The sequence below is a fragment of the Gopherus evgoodei genome, chromosome 1, assembly GCF_007399415.2.
Source record: "Gopherus evgoodei ecotype Sinaloan lineage chromosome 1, rGopEvg1_v1.p, whole genome shotgun sequence".
Lineage (NCBI taxonomy): Eukaryota > Metazoa > Chordata > Testudines > Testudinidae > Gopherus > Gopherus evgoodei.
This window is the reverse complement of record NC_044322.1, coordinates 327,624,260-327,640,820: the sequence shown is the minus strand read 5'-3', so window position 1 is coordinate 327,640,820 and position 16,561 is coordinate 327,624,260. Positions and strand designations below refer to the sequence as shown.

At 43.4% G+C, this 16,561-nt stretch overlaps 1 protein-coding gene across 3 annotated transcripts in view; it reads right to left on the bottom strand.

The window, feature by feature from the left end:
- The window catches only part of PLXNB2 (plexin B2), a 352,730-nt gene that overhangs the window by 87,762 nt on the left and 248,407 nt on the right, over positions 1-16,561 (bottom strand). For all 3 annotated transcript variants that reach the window (XM_030549188.1, XM_030549187.1, XM_030549189.1), the window contains 3 exons: positions 15,596-15,778; positions 14,241-14,363; positions 8,019-8,119 (listed from right to left, as the gene is read on the bottom strand). In XM_030549188.1, the coding sequence (XP_030405048.1) occupies positions 8,019-8,119; positions 14,241-14,363; positions 15,596-15,778 (407 nt within the window). The remainder of the gene's footprint in view (positions 1-8,018; positions 8,120-14,240; positions 14,364-15,595; positions 15,779-16,561) is intronic.

Sequence of the window (16,561 nt, the reverse complement as noted above, 5' to 3'; positions counted from 1 at the left end):
TAAGTGACTTAAAAAAAATTGGGTATTGACAATTTCGCTTTCAGTTAGAAGAGGTTTTTAATTATAACACAATAGTAGCTTGTAAGACATCTGGATGATAAAGCAAAACACAAATATTTACTTATAAGCCATTTTACATTCCATAAAAATAGACAATCCAATCCCACAGACAGATGATATTTAATTAAAAAACTCAGAGAATAAACCAGTTACCTCCAGTTCATCCAAATAAGACCTGTTCCATCTACGCCTTAACATACTTTAAATTCCTTGACCAGTCTTCTGTTTCTACAGCTCAAGTGGAAAATTTAAGTCTTTACTGGTGTAACAGCACCAGAGACAAAACTGACCCATAAAACTCAGAGCATCAGAGCTGTGGCTGTGGGCTTGTCTGATTCCAGTGTTAGAGGGCTATTAACTATAACCGTGAATTAATTAGCTATGACTCCTGCTTGAAAGATTCTATTCCAGGCCCATCTTCTGCCTTTTTTAGCTACTACAGGAGGCAGAGGTATTAGGGGCTGTGGAGTCTCACTAACAGGTAAGGGGGATTGTCACAGCCAGAAGACAGGAGGCAGACAGGGAAGGTGTCATTGGTTCTAAGAGGCGACAGACCTCGTTATAGGAGGGGAGTTAGCTGACCAGGCCTCACAAAACTTTGGGTCAGCCTTGTACACCATTTATACCTCTTGTATGGTGCCTAGCACAATGGAGTGCAATCCTGATTAATGCCTCTGGACAGTTACTGAAATATTAATATTAAAACAACAGCATTCAAGTAACAATAAAATCACTGTACTGTTCTAATAGCTACCCTCCCTTCTGAATATTGTAGATATACAAACTGAGTGTGTGTATGTGTACACACATATATACCTACACACACAATTGGTGAAGTGCTGTGTCTCATCATGGGTTATAATTTGGTGTAATGAAGTAAAACGTCAAAAATGAGTTCTAGATTTTCCTTGTAAATTAATAAAATACTAGAAAATGTACAAAAATGCATGTTTGCCTATGTCTCACAGAGACCATTAATACTTTGCAATATTGAGGTCAGAGGTTATATCAGAAACCTGAAGGGAAATCTAGGGGAAATTGCCATCTGTATGATATATGACACAGCCTTCAGCTGCCAGTAACCTAAGAGGAGTTCAAGTTGAACTAGTATATAACGCAAACCTGCATGGAATGCATAACCTTCGCTGGGGTACTCTGTGTTCTGCTTCACATCAAACTTGTAACTTAATGTGATGGGTCAAATTCTTAGACAGGAAGCAAGAGGCCTGAAATTTATCTGCATATCATAATTAAATAACCCCTTTGTGCAGACAGCAAGCACTCATATTATGAAATCCCAATGGCTCATGCCCAGGGGCTAATTATCCTAGCGGTCAGAAGCAGAGCTATGAGGCTGTAGCCCCCTATTCTGACTCCATCAATGCAGTGTAAAAACAAGAGAGACATTCCAAGATTGTTCAGCACATTCATAGATAACGAAGTTATTTGCCTATAACTGGAGGTTCTTTGAGATGAGTGGTCCCTATCTGTATTCCACTGAGGGTTGTGCACATGCATGCACCATGTGCCCAGAGCCAGAGCTTTTGAAAGAAGTGCTGTTCAGTGGTCCGCACATGTGACTCGCAGCACCTCGTGGTTTCACCTGAAGCAATAAAGGGCACAGCAAGCCACTGGTGTCTCCAGTTCCTGCTCTACTGCAGATCTGTTGGAGGATGGATAGGGACCCACACATCTCGAAGACCCTCCAGTTATAGGCAAGTCACTTCATTTTCTTCTTTGAGTGACGGTCCCTACTGTATTCCACTGAAGGTGAGTAACAAGCAGTGCTTATGTGGTAGGATGGTGTGAGGAGACTGTGGAACAGAGGACTGCTGCTCTGGGAAAAAAAAAAAAAAAAGTGTCCATATGGAATCATGCACTAGAGCAAGGGTTCTCAACCTTTTTCTTTGAGGCCCACCCATCATGCTATAAAAACTCCACAGCCCACCTGTGCCACAAAAACTGTTAAGGGGTAGCAAGCAGGACAGTTGCCTGGGGCACCAGGCCTCAGGGGGCACTGTAAAGTTAAGTTGCTCAAGCTTCAGCTTCAGCCCCAGGTGTTGGGGCTCAGGGCTCCAGGCTGCAGACCTATGTAGCGGGGCTTCGGCTTTCTGCCTTAGGCGTTAGTGAGTTTAATGCTGGCCATGCTTAGAGGCCCCCCCAAAGCTGCTTGTGGCCCCCAGGGGGCCCTGGACCCCTGGTTGAGAACCACTGCACTAGAGCATAACGTGTGGAAAAGGTGTGTACAGAACTCCACATGGCCATCTTGCATATGTCTGCAAGGGGCACGGTGTGGAGTGTGGCTGTGGTTGATGCTTGCACTCCAATGGAATGGCCTGAATCCCTTCAGGTAGGGATCGTTCTCATAACTGATATTGTGTAATGCACCCTGAGACTCACTTGGAAATTCTCTGGGTGGAAATGGCTTGCCCTTTCATTCTCTCTGCTATGGTTACAAAAAGCCTAGGAGATTTCCGAAATGGCTTTATCTGCTCAAGATAAAAAGCCAAGACTCTGAACATCATGAGTCAAGTCTCCATTCCTCATTGCAGGTGTGAGGGCTGGGGAAGAAGGTAGGAAAGTGTATGGATTGACAGAGCTGAATTGGGAAACCATCTTGGATAGGTTCTTGGGGTGAAGGCATAAAGAGACCTTGTCTTTATGGAAAATGGTGAAAGAGGGGTTAGCCATCATGGCTCCCAGTTCGCCAGCCCCCCTAGCCAATGTAATAGCAACAAGGAAAGTGACTTTCATGGACAGGAGAGACAGCAAGCAGGAGGTCATGGGTTCGAGGGAGTGGTCGTCAATGAGGAGAGGACTAGGTTAATGTCCCATTGGAGGGCAATAGGCTGAGTGAGAGGGTATTTTCACAGAAGGCCCTTCCAGAATTGTACAGTTAACAGGTGGGTAAAAATGGAATGTCCATCCACCGGTGGATAAAAAGCACTGGAACTGAGGGCAAGTCCCAAGTTCTTCAGATAGAAGAAATATTACAAGAGTAGCAGGATGCCCACAGTTTCAGGGACAAGGCCCTGTAGTGCAGCCCAGGAAGTAAAACACATCTATTTGGCTTGATACAAGTGTCTTGTGGAGTGAGTCTTTCCTGCTCCTTGAAAGGACATCTTGAACTGCCAGAGAGCATTCCTGTGCCAGTGGAGGTGTCCATCCAAAAACCAAGCTGTCAATGGAACTGTGTGTGGGTTGTGGTGTTTGAGTCTGCTGTTGTGTTGAGTCAGTAGCTTTGTGAACATCCGACGTGTGAATGGAGGGTGCTTTGACATGCAGAGGAGACGTGAGAGCCAGAATTGGTAAGACCAGAAGAGAGTGATCAAGATAGTTGTTGTTTTCTCTAGCCTGATCTTGAGGATTACTTGTGGTAGGAGAGGTAAGCGGGGGAAGGCATAGTTTATCCAGTCCAACCAATCGATGAATAGGGCATCCCCCTTTGAGTGAGTTCAATTCCTCCCCTTGAACAATATTGGGTGCATTTGGTGGTGTTGTGGGATGCCAAAAGATCCCTCACTAGGGGGTCCCCACCAACCAAAGATGTCAGTGGTTACCAAGTCATGCAATTCCCATTCATGGTCAGTTGCAAAGTTTCTGCTGAGACTATCGGCAATCATATTCTAGGTGACCGGTCGGTAGGCAACTGTCAAAAGGATATGATGTTGAAACTAACCCCCCAGGGAGGAGAGGACTAGAAGCAGCTGTGATGTTGATTCCTAGGCCTCTTCTTTGGACTGTGCTGCTATCAGCCAGTCATCTAGATAGGGAAAAACGAGGATACTCAGACGTTTGAGATGAGCTGCCATGACCAAGAAAACTTTTGTGAACACTTGTGGGGCAGTGTTAAGTTCGAAGGGGAGAATGCTCTATTAAAGATGTCGAGGTCTCACCTTGAACCTCAGGAACCTTCTGTGTGTCACGTGTATATATCGATATGGAAGTAGGCATCCTGCATATCGAGAGTTGTAAACCACATGTCTTTTTCTGGGGAGGGAATGATTGTTGCAAGCGTGACCAAGTGTAACCTTGGTTTGGAAACTGAATGGTTGGGGTGTCAAGATTAAATATTGGTCTCCATCTTCCATTCTTTTTGGGTACTAAGACATAGCTCAAGTAGAACTCTGTTCCCTGAAAGGGGTCTGGGATTAGCTCCACAGCTCCCCTCAGTGTTTCGTGTGTGGACTGAGGTGGAGAGTGAGACGGAGGCATCGCTGTAAACTCTAGGATGCACCTGCTCTGAATAATATCTAGGACTCATTTGTACATTGTTATGGTTTTCCATGCTGGTAGACACCCCCAAAGGAGATACGCAGAGTGTACAGAGAGTGGTTGACCGCTCTCGAAGGACACTCAGAAACACTGCTTAGGCAACAAATGGGTGTGTTGCATGGATGACTAGGCAGTCAATATAGGCAGACAGGGTCTGTGTACCTTAGGGCATTTTGATTGTGGTTGAGTGGTAGAACTTCCTCTTGGGTGCTGGTGTGTAGCTACCCAAAGCTCTTAAAGTGGCTCTAGAGTCCTTTAGGGAGTGCTGGGTCTCATCTGTCTTCTAATTGAAGAGATGCGATTCGTTGAATGAAAGGTCCTCTACAATGCTCTGTTTCAGAGGGGTAGCCGTGTTAGTCTGAATCTGTAAAAGCAGCAAAGAATCCTGTAGCACCTTATAGACAAACAGATGTTTTGGAGCATGAGCTTTCGTGGGTGAATACCCACTTCGTCAGATGCATGTAGTCGAAATTTCCAGGGGCAGGTATATATATGCAAGCAAGCTAGAGATAATGAGGTTAGTTCAATCAGGGAGGATGAGGCCCTGTTCTAGCAGTTGAGGTGCAAAAGCCAAGGGAAGAGAAATTGGTTTTGTAGTTGGCAAGCCATTCACAGTCTTTGTTTAATCCTGAGCTGATGGTGTCAAATTTGCAGATGAACTGAAGCTCAGCAGTTTCTCTTTGAAGTCTGGTCCTGAGGTATTTTTGCTGCAGCATGGCCACCTTAAGATCTGCTATAGTGTGGCCAGGGAGGTTGAAGTGCTCTCCTACAGGTTTTTGTATATTGCTATTCCTAATATCTGATTTGTGTCCATTTATCCTTTTCCGTAGAGACTGTCCAGTTTGGCCGATGTACATAGCAGAGGGGCATTGCTGGCACATGATGGTGTACAGTACATTGGTGGACGTACAGGTGAATGAACCAATGATGGTGTGGCTGATCTGGTTAGGTCCCGTGACGGTGTCGCTGATGTAGATATGTGGGCAGAGTTGGCATCGAGGTTTGTTGCATGGATTGGTTCCTGAGCTAGAGTTACTATGGTGCGGTGTGCAGTTACTGGTGAGAATGTGTTTCAGGTTGGCAGGTTGTCTGTGGGCTAGGACTGGCCTGCCACCCAAGGCCTGCGAAAGTGTCTGGTCATTGTCCAGGATGGGTTGTAGATCCCTGATGATGCGATTGAGGGGTTTTAGCTGGGGACTGTATGTGATGGCCAGTGGAGTCCTGTTGGTTTCTTTCTCTCTCTGCACTTCCCTAGGGAAGCCAGAGGAGTGTAACCAGGATTCCCTCCTCATGAGAATATCCATTGCCCAGACATGGGAAGCCATGTCTGCAGAGTCCACTGCGGTCTGTAGCATGGACATGGTGAATAACTTGCTTTATTGCAAAACGTCCTGCAATCGATTGCAATCCTGTGAGGGTAGCTTGTCTGCGAACGCAGTCAATCGTCCACAGTAAATAAAATCAAATTTGTTCATCAGGGCTAAGCAATTTGAAATATGAAATTGGAGCCCTGCCGAGGAGACCTTTCTTCCCACAAGGTCTAGCCTCTTAGCCTCCATGTTGGATTGGGTGGAGTGGGGCTGTTGCTGCCTGAATTTTCTGACACTGCCTGGATGATCAATGAGTTCGAAGAAGGATGAGAGAATAGGAACTCTGACCCCTTGGGGGGTTGTGGGGGGAGATATAATACTTCATCATAGCCCCTTTCAGGGTGTTTTTTTCACATGGCCAGGGTACATGCTGGTTGGAGGATGGTGTCATTGATAGGTAGGGCCACCCTCACTGGTACTGACGTGTGCAACATGTCAAGCAGCTGATGTTGACTTCTGTACTTTGTTGACTGGATCTCTAGCATGTTGGCTATTCTCCGCAGCAGTTCCTGGAACTGTCAATAGTCATCCAGTGGGGAGGAGGGGATTGAAGAGGCGGCCATGTCTGGAGAAGATGAGGGATGCCTCTCCGGATTCGCTGGTACCATCGGAGTTGAACTAATCAGTGCACCGTCCAACGCTATATCGGAGTGCCTACTCAACTACGCTTGTGGACGATGGGAAGCAGGCCTGTTCAAAGGGTGAATTTTGGGGCCACAAACTCCAGTATGGCCAATCTGGTTGACCCTGCTGTTGACTGACCCATAGCCTGTAACCACAGAGCCAGATACCAGCTCTGTGAGAAAGGCAAGATGGAGAACTGCCACAGTGCCATCAAAACCTTCCGGTAGTCGTGCTTCCGAAACAGAATCAGTGGACTGTGTCAGACATCCATATCATCTGAATCAGAGGAGTTGGAAACCTCTCCAAATGATGGCGCCTTCAGAACACTAGAACGGGAGGTGGTGGGAAGAAGCGGAGGACAAATCACTGCAAGCTGATGACCAGATCAGGGCATGTGGAGCCCACAGCCCTTCTGGTACGAACAAGCTGTGGGGACCCAGAGCACTTAAGAGTCTCCCAAGGGTCAATGGTCCGTTCTGTGGGGGGAGCTGGCACCAGTAACTGCACCTGTCTGGAGACTGACTGCTCCCGTGGCACTGATGGAGCTGGAGGAGTTGCAGGACCCATAATCAGTACCGATGGATCCGGTGATCGGTGTGACAGTTTTTTGGTCTTGTGAGTCTTGGAACGCTTGATTTCTCTGTGGCTGGAACTCATGGATAGTGCCAAGTCTTTCTTAGACTTGGAAGATGATATATTGCCATGCTTATGTGCATGCTTCCTTGGTTCACAGCTAGGCCTTAGCACTGGTACCGGTGGAGCCCAATGGAGGATCCACAGTAGAGGGAGGGCTCTTCACTTGTTCTGGCTGATGTACTGGGGGGTTCCATGGCCAGGATCCAATGCCAGTTCTAAGGCAAACTCCATGATGTGTTTTCTGAGGTGGAGAGCCCAGTTTTCTTGAGTATGGGTAGAGAAAGAGGCAGATACTGGATCTGGATGCAATGTGGGATTCCCCCAAGCAGTACAAACAGTGTTGGTGCTCATTGCAGATAGAAAAGTAGCAAGGAGCACAGATTTTGAACCCATTATCAATCTTCTTTGGCATAATCTAGTACCTAAGCCTGGGTACTGGATGGGGTGGGGTGGGAGGGAAGTTTGGCTGGAAACCCTGCCAAATCGGCATCCCAAGTCCTAAATCTACTATGCAGAAGGAAAAATCTAAAACAATATAGAACAAAATAATAAATCTAAACTATTAACAGTACTAAGAGTCTTGTGAAGTTCTGGCAAGTGCATCACAAGAAGATAGAATAGAAGCTCTGACTGGGACCATGCGACGATGAGAAGGAACTGGAGATGCCAGCCACCCACTGTGTCCTTTATTGCCTCAGGAAAAGCTATAAAGCAGCATAAGCACGTAATCCTCAGTGGAATACAATAGGGACTATCACTCAAAGAAGAATACATATTTCTGAATATTAATTTAGTTACCTACATAGATAAGTCAGTCAAGTGTCAGTTCCTATGCTCTTGTGGTTAGCTGTGAGCTCAGCAAACAATCCCTCGCACTATAAAGCAATCCATAATAAAACTGTGCTTGACTGGATTTATATTTTATGGGTCTTAGCAGTTCTTTTTCTTGCTGTCTTGTTTGCTTGCCTGCTACACCCAGCCATATAAGGACTTTCTCTATGAACAGTGTCAACCCACCCCATACACCACCTGCAAAATATCAACAATACTTACTTCCCCTCTATTACACACCAGCCACAGTAAGGATCCTGTGCTTGAGTACACAGCGTACAGTTTGAGTAACTAGCACATTCCTGGACAGGAAGACGAAACACCTGGAGAATGAAAATGAAAAAACCCAAACACAATATGAAGAAAATAAGGATCAATTTAACTCAACTTCATTTCTGAAGAAAGTATACCACTTGGTTTCACCATGGCCACATAGAGACGTATCACTCACTTCCCTAATCCTTTACTTGTGACTCTGTGACTGGAGCCCAATTTCACATTTTTTTCTGCTCTATTGCATTGCAAGTCTCATTTAATTTTCTGTCCAATATAATGCGTTGCATAGTCAACATGTAATTTAGCTTTTGCTGGAAATGAATCCTTCCATCATTTTTCCCAGATTAGGCAGGTGCCTTCTGGAAATCCCCATTACAATGACTACAGCAGGGCAGAAACATTAGACACTGCACAAATGGCTTTTCACTTCACAAAGAATAGCTGCGGTAGGATGGGCATTTTCACATGTCTAACTTTGAACTGACTGGCAAACACAGCCATTCCAGTTCCCTTTATGACTAGAATACCCTTCCACTTTAGTTGGTGCTGTCACCCAGTGCTTGGAAATGCATCCAGAAGTGTTATTTCTACCCGGCAGCAGTTCAGCATGTTCAAAAGCATGAAAATTTTGCAATGTCCAGAAGTATCTCAGTTCTCTGTTCATATCCCTTGTTGCCATACAACAAATTCAAGTGGAAAAATGGAAATAGGCAATGTAAAACTATCAAACAAAGCAGTAGGGGAGAAAATAGCAGCCATTCTACTCATACCTCCAGCAACCACACTGCCTCTGCTTTTGATTTCCTGCAGCGATAGGTGTAAATAACCTTGTTTCCTTTTTTTTTTCCCTTAAATATTATGTGTTGGAATTCCACAAAAGCCCTTGATGGAAATGGGACATTCTCCTTTCTGCTGCCCATCAAGATTTACTTCTGAAGACTATAAAAACTTTGGCAATCATAACCCAGGCTTTTTCTTTTTCTTTCTTTTTTTTTAAACCAACTGGCAGATAGCTAAAAAATTACTCTGAAAATCCAAAACATGGTTCTTATTCTGCATATTAGCAGAGACCGAGATATGGGTCAATTAAAAAAAAGATTCAGTATCTGACAGTTCCCACCTATTGAGATGTGTTCTTGTCCCCATTTTTTCTTTTTCATACTGTTTTCTCATTTAGATTTTTTACTTAACTGGAATTCAGTTCCTGGAATACGCTCTCACTAATTGGTCCTACAGTCATGAGTAACATAATATTAAAAGGGATGATACTCTCACTCTCCCTTATGACAAAGTATTTGTTTCATAATCCTGGCAGGCAGGAACAAGTCCTAAGAGGTATTATATTGTCTCTAGAAGTTTGATGTAAACTTTATGGATTAAAAAAACAGCTGCTCCGTTTAGATTGTGAGATTCAGCATTAAAAGGCAAACAAACAAACAAACTCATTTTACAGATTTTCTGACACTTCTAATCAAAGAGATTGGTAAAAGCGAAACAGGAAACAAGCCAAGAATAATGGTATGCAACTGCCACAGGTGCTGTTTTATTCCCAATATGGGAGCTAGCTACCATGCCAAATTTGGGAGCCTACCACTTCTATACACTTTGAATAAACCAAATGGGTATGGCAGAAGTGATGCAGTCTTTTCCAATTTCCCAGTGAAGCTGCAGAGGACTTCTCCTGATCTCAGCATGAGCTCTGGGAATCAGGTGGGAGGGGGCTAGACTTAAAAAATAAATAAAAAAATTTGCTCTGAACCACCCACTGCTTATTTACACAACAGAGGAAAACACTGAACAGATGGGAGGAGAAGTGAATCAGGAAAGCAGGAAACTCTTTCACTCTCTGACTTTAATCTTTGTTTGCTTCTTTACCATCTTTCCACCAGTTCTAATGTTTTAAATTAGATACACCAAAATATCTTCCAGCACAACACTACCTAGTATGTCTGCCTTCACTCTGCTGTAATGTCCCTGCTGGGGTAACCACATAAGACCCAGCACATGTTCTCTGAGTGACAAGGTTCACTGCATCTGACAGTTACTGTTTATCACTAAGTACCTGTATCAGCACAGATAGAGTCCTTAAGTTATTTACTTTAGTTTAACTTGGTCTTACATTTGCAACTCTGCACTAGATTCTCTGACATATCAATGTCTGACCCCACATACACATGGTACACTAGGAACAGAAGTACAGTTTTCAACATTTGTTTTCCCTCCCTTCAATTTTGCTGTTTTTATTTCTTCACGCTCTTAAGACTTAGTCTCCGTCAAGTTATGTAGTTACCAAAAGCAGGTGAGGGGGTCTGACTGTTCATTGCGATGAATGGAATTACTTTGCTTCCATCTTCCATATTTATACAGCACCTACTGCTAAATAACAATAGTATCGAAGCAGAACACATATTTTATGGAAGAAAACTAAGGCTAGATCTATCCTTCAACAAGCAGTGTGCAATTTGCAGCTTGTGTAGATGTACCCAGAGTAGTTGTAATCTAGCTAGTTTATTAAAAATAGCAGTGAGGACATGGCGATGTGGGCTCTACAGGCCTGCCTGGCTCTTTGGCTATATTACTGCTTTGCTAGACTATACTGAAGCTGGTACCAACTGCATCCTCACTATTTTTAGTGAGACAGTTAGAAAAAAGTTAAAACAAACTCCAAATTAGAGTGCCCATTGGAGTGTAGACAGACAGATTCACAGCATTCAGAATTTGTAGTCTACACTACAATGGAATCTTCTAATTTGTTGAAATTGAAATGCCCTGTGGAGACAGTGTAATCGAGTTTTTGACAAGAGTTTCTCCAGAAACCAGGCAGGGACCTGACAGAACCTAATCTACCATGCAGCTTTTGAAATCTGGTTGTTTTCTTGCCTCCTTGGCTGGCTGCTAGGGATGCCAGGGCTTTCCGATTTCATGGTTCTGGGTGGCCTGCCCCAGAGCCTAGGCACCTTTCCCTTTCATAGAGTAGTTTGAAATTTTGCAGGTTTGTTTTGAATCAAAATGGAACCAGATTTTGAAATATTGCAATCTTCTGAAAAACAACTACCTCTGTAGTATCTAGTCTACACAATACGTACTTTGTCATTCATTGAACTGATTCATTTTCCCCTTATGGCATCTCATATTAAAGCCATTAATCTCAATATAAGATTTTCATAGACACTCCCTTATCCCTCCCCGCCACCGTAGTAGTCCTTTTGTCACTCACCCAAAGTACCCATCCTTCCTCATAGCTGTGGTGGTACTACACTTCACCTCAGCCTTCTGCCCATCGTTAGTACCTCTGGAATATTTCTCACCTCCCACTCTACCAGATGTTAGTGACTGGCAAAAGTGGCTTCCCCGGTCTGTAAAAGTGAACCAACATCTGTTGCTCCCAGGCTGGCTGCTCCAGCAACCACCAAGGGGGGGAGTGGGGGGAGAAGGCAGGTAGGATGATTTAGTTGGTGTTGGCCCTGCTTTGAGCATGGAATTGGACTAGATGTCCTCCTGAGGTCTCTTCCAACCCTAAAGTTCCATGATTCTAGTAGCCAGTTGCTGTGAAGGAGCTGCCAGAGATTTGGCATCCCTTCCTACCCCCTACTGGTTCTCCCTTCTCTCTTATGGAATGCCACTCTGCCAGACAAGATGGGGGGAAATCCCTTAGCTTGGAACTGATGGTTCCCTCTATAATAAAGGCAGCTCCTCTACTGCTGACTGGATTCCTTGTGCCCCAAGCAGTACAGGGACTCTTGAAACATTTGGAGTATTGCCACCTTCAACTGTTCTAAAAATATGCATCTGGCCCCTGAAAATAATTAAAAAAAATCTGTATCAGAAGGGTAGACATGTTAGTCTGGATCAGTAAAAGCAGCAGAGAATCCTGTGGCACCTTACAGACTAAGGGACGTTTTGGAGCATGAGCTTTCGTGGGTGAATACCCACTTCGTCAGATGCAACTAGTGGAAATTTCCAGGGGCAGGTATATATATGCAAGCAAACTAGAGATAATGAGGTTAGTTCAATCAGGGAAGATGATGATGCCCTGTTCTAACAGTTGAGGTGTGAAAACCAAGGGAGGAGAAACTGGTTCTGTAGTTGGCAAGCCATTCACAGTCTTTGTTTAATCCTGAGCTGATGGTGTCAAATTTGCAGATGAACTGAAGCTCAGCAGTTTCTCTTTGAAGTCTGGTCCTGAAGTTTTTTGCTGCAGGACGGCCACCTTAAGGTCTGCTATAGTGTGGCCAGGGAGGTTGAAGTGTTCTCCTACAGGTTTTTGTATATTGCTATTCCTAATATCTGATTTGTGTCCATTTATCCTTTTCCATAGAGACTGTCCAGTTTGGCCGATGTACATAGCAGAGGGGCATTGCTGGCATACGATGGCATATATTACACTGGTGGACGTGCAGGTGAATGAATCGGTGATGGTGTGGCTGATCTGGTTAGGTCCTGTGATGGTGTCGCTGGTGTACCTATGTGGGCAGAGTTGGAATCGAGGTTTGTTGCATGGATTGGTTCCTGAGCTAGAGTTATTATGGTGCGGTGTGCAGTTACTGGTGAGAATATGTTTCAGGTTGGCAGGTTGTCTGTGAGTGAGGACTGGCCTGCCACCCAAGGCCTGCGAAAGTGTGGGGTCATTGTGCAGGAATGGGTTGTAGATCCCTGATGATGCGTTGGAGGGGTTTTAGCTGGGGACTGTATGTGATGGCCAGTGGAGTCCTGTTGGTTTCTTTCTTGGGTTTGTCTTGCAGTAGGAGACTTCTGGGTACCCGTCTGGCTCTGTTGATCTGTTTCCTTATTTCCTCGTGCGGGTACTGTAGTTTTGAGAATGCTTGTTGGAGATTTTGTAGGTGTTGGTCTCTGTCTGAGGGGTTAGAGCAGATGCAGTTGTACCTCAGTGCTTGGCTGTAGACAATGGATTGTGTGGTGTGCCCGGGATGGAAGCTGGAGGCATGAAGGTAGGCATAGTGGTAGGTAGGTTTTCGTTATAAGGTGGTGTTAATGTGACCATCACTTATTTGCACCGTGGTGTCTAGGAAGTGGACCTCCCGTGTAGATTGGTCCAGGCTGAGGTTGAATGTGGGGTGGAAGCGGTTGAAATCGTGGTGGAAATTTTCCAGAGTCTCCTTCCCATGGGTCCAGATGATGAAGATGTCATCAATGTAGCGTAGGTAGAGAAGGGGCGTGAGTGGACGAGACCTGAGGAAGCGTTGTTCCAGGTCGGCCATAAAAATATTGGCATATTGTGGGGCCATGCGGGTGCCCATAGCAGTGCCACTGATCTGGAGATACATATTGTCATCAAATTTGAATTAAACAAAGACTGTGAATGGCTTGCCAACTACAGAACCAGTTTCTCCTCCCTTGGTTTTCACACCTCAACTGCTAGAACAGGGCCTCAATCTCCCTGATTGAACTAACCTCATTATCTCTAGCTTGCTTGCATATATTATATACATGACACACACACACACACACACCCCTACCCCTCTCCCTGGAAATTTCCACTAGTTGCATCTGATGAAGTGGGTATTCACCCACAACAGCTCATGCTCCAAAACGTCTGTTAGTCTATAAGGTGCCACAGGAGTCTTTGCTGCTTTTAAAAAAAAATCTGGGTGTTTTTTAATTTACTGTTTTGTTTTTCAGCCTTTAGGGTGCCCTTGCTTCATGTTTTCAAGCTTTTCTCTGTACCTTGAGGACTAGAAACCTTTTTTTTTAAATGAAAACTAATATTCTTGCATTCTCTTTTGACTCCAGCAGTTGGGACATTGAGACCAAATATCCCGAGACTCATCATTAAAATCATAGACTTGTCAACACCAGAAATTTGATTTATACCACTGCCCTTGGTTTTACAGTCACCCACCTTCCACTTGCCCAGCTGCTCCTCCCTGCTGGCATGAATGCAGAGTAAAGAGGAGCTGAAGCAGGGAAAGGAAGGAGCAGACAGTAGCCATTTGATCTCTGCCCTGAAACACATTTTTGCATTTGTTGGCTACTAATTGTGCCCTCGTTAGCTGTAAAGGCACATATATAGACATAAATGGAGAGGTAGCTGAAATCATACCAAATGTGAAGACTCATGAGAACAATTGTGAATTATAAGAATCTTTTCAGATATAGTCGCACACCTCAAGTTTTACAGACACCTTCCCCAAAAGTAAGATACTGTACCTTGGTTGTGGTCATCACATACAGGTTCTCTTGGGTAGCATCAAAGACAAGGTCATTCTTTACAGGTTTGTCTATTTCAATGGGAACAGAGCTGTATTCATTTGCAGGAGCATTCAGGAACACCTATTTAATGAAAGACAGGTGCTTAATGCTGCTACTTTATTATTTCAGTTTACTTTTAATGAAAATCCTGTTTGAGTCTCTCAAATTTGTGTGTTTGAGGAAAACATTCTAATTTAACGAAACGTACTTCAAAAGCAGTAAACAGATCATGAGGCATGAAATGAAACCTCTCTCTATTCTATGTATTTCATACTTGTATTGATTTTTTAACCAACTTATATTATTTAGGCAAGGCAACTTAATAGAGTCTCTACTTCATGCCTTTGCACCTGAAACATGTTCGTTATTTACTCTTATATTATCCAATGGAGTTTACTACGAATTTCTAACTATGTGATATATATGGCTATCATTAACATTCAAGCAAAATATTTTTGCAGGGCTTCCTAAGTTAAAATGATCCATAACATTATATGTATGAATGAAGGCTCACCCCTACCCTAAAACTCAACCTATAGTCACAATTTACAAAAGCCTGGTCTATAGCCCTCATATTGCCTTTCAGATTTTTACAGTTAATGGAGGGCCAGATTATTATAGGATGAGAATGGAGGATTATGGTCATAATAACTGTTCTTAAAGTAACTGGCCTTGAATGGAGATAAGACTAAAGATCTTTGCTGTGCTCACCATAAAAAGTGCTAATTAAATATATATGGTAGGCACACTATTTATTATCCTTATTCATGCCTTATGAATGAATGCAGTCTGAAATAGCCAAAACCTGATGACCTTTCTGTGCGCGCTGCAAAAGCCATGCATTTGGCAGGACTTTGGGGGAAAGCTGAAAGTGTATCTACACGGGCTGGTAGGAAGAATTAAAAGGGATAGTTTCCTGCTTTGATTTATTGGCAGGACTAGTTCATTCACTGTATGTATATGTTTTTGTGTGTGTGATGCAGGATGGTTATAACTTGCAACTGTATGTTTAATTGTTAGAGCACCTAGTGCTGTTTGTGTTTTCTAACAGTTATTTTTTTCTTCTTTTTTCCCCACTGCTTTAAACGTCATATGTGCGATACTAAATAAAACAGCACATTGGAGGAGCTGGAGAAGGAATTCAGAAATAGCCTATGTACTCTTTAAAATTCAGAATGGGAAGTGCAGAAAGAATCTACACCTGAAACTGCTTTACCTTTTAAAAAGTTAATTGTCTAACAGAGAATCATGCTACTGCCACAACTTGAAACATTTAAAACATGTTCTAGTCCTTTAAAAGTGGGAAACATTACCTTAAGAATTCTACCATCTGAAGTTCCTAAAAATGCCACCGTATGTCCATTTTCCACTGTCACAGTAACAGCTGTTAGATTCATCCCCTTTTTCTGTAACAGCGGCTTCCCAACAATGTTATTTGTGCTTCCCAAAGGGTATGGTAAGTGTTCAGAACCACAAGGGAAATTTTTGCTTGCACCCTAATAACGAATGGAGATATATAATGATGTTAAACATTCAGATCAGTAACTCCTAACTCAGAGCACAATGCAACACTATCATCACAATATTACCCTACACAAGGATGATTAGTTGAGAATTGTAGCGGTTTCTGTATCTTTTTGAAGGATAGGAAGAAAAGCAGAAGCATGGCTCCTCTCCTTAGGACAACAGCAAAGTAGATTGATAATTACAACTGGCCCAATATATCCCACTTTATAGGAGCGGTTTCAGATTGGAAAAAAAAACAAACCAAACCTTTGTTCCTATTTCCTTAAGAAGATATAAAAAGATATTAAAAACTAACCAGTTTGTACAATAAAATAAATAGGCTTTATGTATTTGTTGAACCATAAATACCCGCCATTTAAAAATGTGACTGATCTGTTCACACTATAAAATATATTAAAGTATATTTAAAGTATATTTAAACAGATTTTGGTTTATCAAGTTAGTGCTGTTGGCAGAAGAGGTACAGTATAGGCAGATTCTGTGCAAGCTTCCCCACATCATCCTGCCAATGCACTTTAACCCTGACCTGGAGAGACTACCTTTAGAAGAAGGATTTTTTTTCCCCCTCTGTGACTGTTCATACATTAGCCTTCCTACTGAATCTGGTATCACAAGGTTGACACATAGCTACCTTTTTATCTTTAATCCACTCCTTCCCCTCCTTAAGTGATGCCAAGTCCTGGTCACCATGCAAAATTCCTAAATTTCATTCTCATTCTCACAAATCCAGACACCACAATAATCAATACTTC